The sequence below is a fragment of the Lithobates pipiens genome, unplaced genomic scaffold (assembly GCF_037356315.1).
Source record: "Lithobates pipiens isolate NorthernLeopardFrog02 unplaced genomic scaffold, aLitPip1_a1.2 Scaffold_8, whole genome shotgun sequence".
NCBI classification, from domain to species: Eukaryota; Metazoa; Chordata; class Amphibia; order Anura; family Ranidae; genus Lithobates; species Lithobates pipiens.
Genome location: NW_027507903.1, coordinates 556,582,718 through 556,586,325, shown reverse-complemented (window position 1 = coordinate 556,586,325; position 3,608 = coordinate 556,582,718). Strand labels below are relative to the sequence as shown.

Here is a 3,608-nt window from a genome sequence, read left to right as displayed (position 1 = left end):
TCTTCCTGCTAAAAGTAAGTACATAGTTTACCTGAACTCACAAATAAATGAGACTATTTTCTATATTTTGTCTTTAAGCTTTATTATCTTAATTGATGAACAGTCATTTGGAATCTCATACTGGCTATAGTAGTTTTCTATCTGCAGTTACTAGCAACCAATTTTTAAGGAATAAAACATACTAATAAAACTTTTTTTTTATTTCTCCCAGGTTTTACTATGGAAGATAATCGCTGGTCAGTGAGTTTTGACCTCACACCTATCTCCAAAGGGGATGAACTAAGATTGGTTGAGCTTCGAGTTCTTCTCCCACCATTTGAAGCCCCCACTCCAATCACTATGGAGATCTTCCACACTGAACATGGAAAGGATAGTGTGTTCCTAGGGTCAATCATGAAAAACATGCCAGTGAGTCACCATTCTGCCTGGAAAAGCTTCAATGTGACTGATCTGATGGGACAGTATCTTCACTGGGGCAATAAAATTGCCAATAACAAAGACACGCATGCTATAGAAAATGCTCAAATTGCTGCAGTATCTCATTCTGGAAATCCCAAAAAGCTAATTAACAAATCTCTTCATAAGAGATCCACAAATCAAGCAATCATTGTATTTTTCAGTAAGGACAAGCCATTTTCCAAGCCAGAGTCTGCAGGCCTGATCAAGAAATTGTCAGAAAGCTCTCCAGAGATGTCTGGATTCCGGAGACAAAGGCGAAACAGAAACAGGCAAATAATTACTCCAACCACCACTCATTCCATGCCAGAAGTAAAGCAAGGACCTTTATGTAGAAAGGTTGACATGATGGTAGATGTCAAGGAACTTGGATGGGACAACTGGGTTATCTATCCCAAAAAATTCAACGCCTACCGGTGTGAAGGAAGCTGCCATACCCCACTAAAGGGCACCGCCAAGACAAACTATAACTACGTTAAGGTGAGAAAAGTTTGCATTGCTACCTCCTATCCCCACTAACATATATGTTTTCATTTAAGGGAAACTGCATTTTTAGTGTTTTTATATATGCATGTGAATATTTGCACAAAGCAATCAATATGATTATTTATGTGTATAATTTTGAAATATCTACTGTATATACATTGGGGAACACCTATTTGATTATTGACTTATTCTGAGACACAGACCTGATGCTTAAAATCTTTACCTGTCCTGGGTCAGTGAGACAGAAAGTATAGAAGCCAAAGCATTAGGAATACAACCAAAAATTTACCATTCTCAGAATTAGAGATTAGCTATGACAGACTATGTATTTCTCTCAGTGAAACTTGTTTCAGGAGAAACAGGAGGTAGACTTTGCTGACCTGCTCCTGAAAATGCTAGCTACCTGGCTTTGTGTGTTTTCCATACTTTCTGACTTAGTGACCCAGCAATTATAGAGCCAGTGAAATCAGAACATCTGATCTGCAACTTGCCTGGTTAGTCAATAACAAAGCACTGATGCCAAAGAATCAGTGGGGTTGATTTACTAAAACTGAAGAGTGCACAATCTGGTGCAGCACTGCATAGTAACCAATCAACTTCCAGCTTTTTTGTCAAAGCTTAATTGAACAAGCTGAAGTTAGAAGCTGATTGGCTACCATGCAAAGCTGCACTAAATTTTGCACTCTCCAGTTTTAGTAAATCAACCCCACTATATCATCCAGATTAGGATTAGTCATAGAAGTCTAGATTTGTCTCTGATGACAGGTCTTCTTTCCAGCTGACCCCCAGAGGGTGCACATAAATATCTGTATATTATAAAACAGCAGGCAAGGTAAATAGTCAATTACATATTAAATGAGTATACTTATTATCTTTGTATACTATAGGTTTAACATTTTGCATTAAAACTATCTGTTTTTCTGTTATTAATTTTATGCATACTGTTTAATGGCCTAAGCAAAATTGCTAAACCCAATTACTAATGTTTGACTGTTCTATTTTTATTTTCATAGAGTTTCATCAATCTAAAGGAAGAGGAGAAAGCTGAATGTTCCTCATGTGTGCCAGTAAAGATGCAGCCATTGTTCATGCTAAACTATGAAGAATCCAACCTTGTTTTAAGACACCATGAGGACATGATCATCGAGGAATGTGGGGCTCTTTGAAGAGAAGAATGGCAACTTAAATTGTTGAAAGTTTGGGACTTTTTTCTATTATTGGGGTACTGGAGACTATAATTTGAGATTTGGGATGCATGCATAATAGAGTATAAAACTTGCTATGTAGTTCCTCATGTTGAGGTATGTTTCTGTACTCTTATTTTATTTTGTTTTTTTATTTTAATGCAATAAACTCACTAAATACACTACTTCATTGTATTGCTTTGTTTCTCTTTGAAATTCTTAGTTTGGTAGCTTGGGGGGAGCAAGATTTTGCTACTGTCTAGTAAAGTAATTTTACTTTATGTACAAGTGAAAAGGTAAAGAAGATCAGATCATCTGTTACTATCCCTGTTACTCTGAGCATGGGTAAAGTTTGCAAAATTCATCTATGGGCAACTTTAGTGTATTTTTAGCCAAATGCCACCATCTCCCTTTTTGTAGCTCTCTAGTGCCAGAATGGGACTAAGGAGCACCTTTGGGGTGGTTATTATACCAAGCTCATCATAGTTCAGGTAGGTCCCAATGTAGGTTCCAATGCATCTAGAAATCCTACAGAGTAAAGTTAGGCACTTAGCATCATTTCTTTACTAATAGGCATAGGAGACAGCAAAAGCTTAAAGTATAAGTAAACTGTTATCTTTCTAATTGCAATGTCTGCTACATATTTGGGAATAAACATGAGAATGCTTGAAAAATTATTGCTGGGGGGAGGGATCCTTGGTTATGGGGGGTGATCTATTTTTGCTGGGGAGGTCAATTGTTGCTGGTTGGGGATCTATTGTTGCTGGATGGGTCTTATGTTGCTGGGAGGGATCTACTTTTGGGGAGGAATCTATTGTTGCTGGCTGTTAGGGGGGGGTCTATATTTTCTGGCTGCAGGGGATCAATTTTACCGCTTTTTTTGTTATCATTAACAAATTCCATACAAATTACTTAGCACCACAAAATGATATTCTCCAAAAGGGGCAATACTGGGAGGTGGGTGGGGTTTAGAACCAAGACATGATGCTCAGAGGGTGGTAGGGGACGGAGACAAGGGGTGACTCAGAAAGGGGGAATGCCCAGATAGCAAGGATAACTTGCCACAAATTTGTGGTAGTGTTGAATTGTAAGTCTGTTAACTTACTGCACATTGTCACTGGCAAGTTGTACACTTGCAGAGCACTTGAAGCACAAGTTCTAGTTGACACTTTTTAGCAAATTTGTGTGGTAAGTCTCTAACGACTTGCAATGGTGAGTCTGCGGCAAGAGCTCTGCAAGTCACAGAGACCCCTGTGGTGGGATGAAAACTGAAAAATTGACAGGCGGGCCTGATCAGACAACCCGTGTGAAAGGGGCCTTAATCTTTGCCATGTGACATTTTAAGAAGGAGGAGTGAACTTTGCTGCACAGGTGCTGCGGGTGGACTGAGCTCAGAGCAGAATCAACAGAACAAGTTTCTGCAAGATGGTGGATTTTTTTGATATGGCCTTAGGGAAGGACATTTTGTAGACATGCATGCAT

General features: G+C 38.8%; 1 protein-coding gene across 1 annotated transcript; it reads left to right on the top strand.

The window, feature by feature from the left end:
• Nucleotides 1-219: 219 nt before the first annotated feature.
• On the top strand, nt 220-975 carry LOC143962263 (nodal homolog 2-B-like). The gene has a single exon (XM_077471577.1). It carries the CDS (start codon nt 220-222, stop codon nt 973-975), a length of 756 nt encoding a protein of 251 aa, XP_077327703.1.
• The last annotated feature ends 2,633 nt before the right edge of the window (nt 976-3,608 follow it).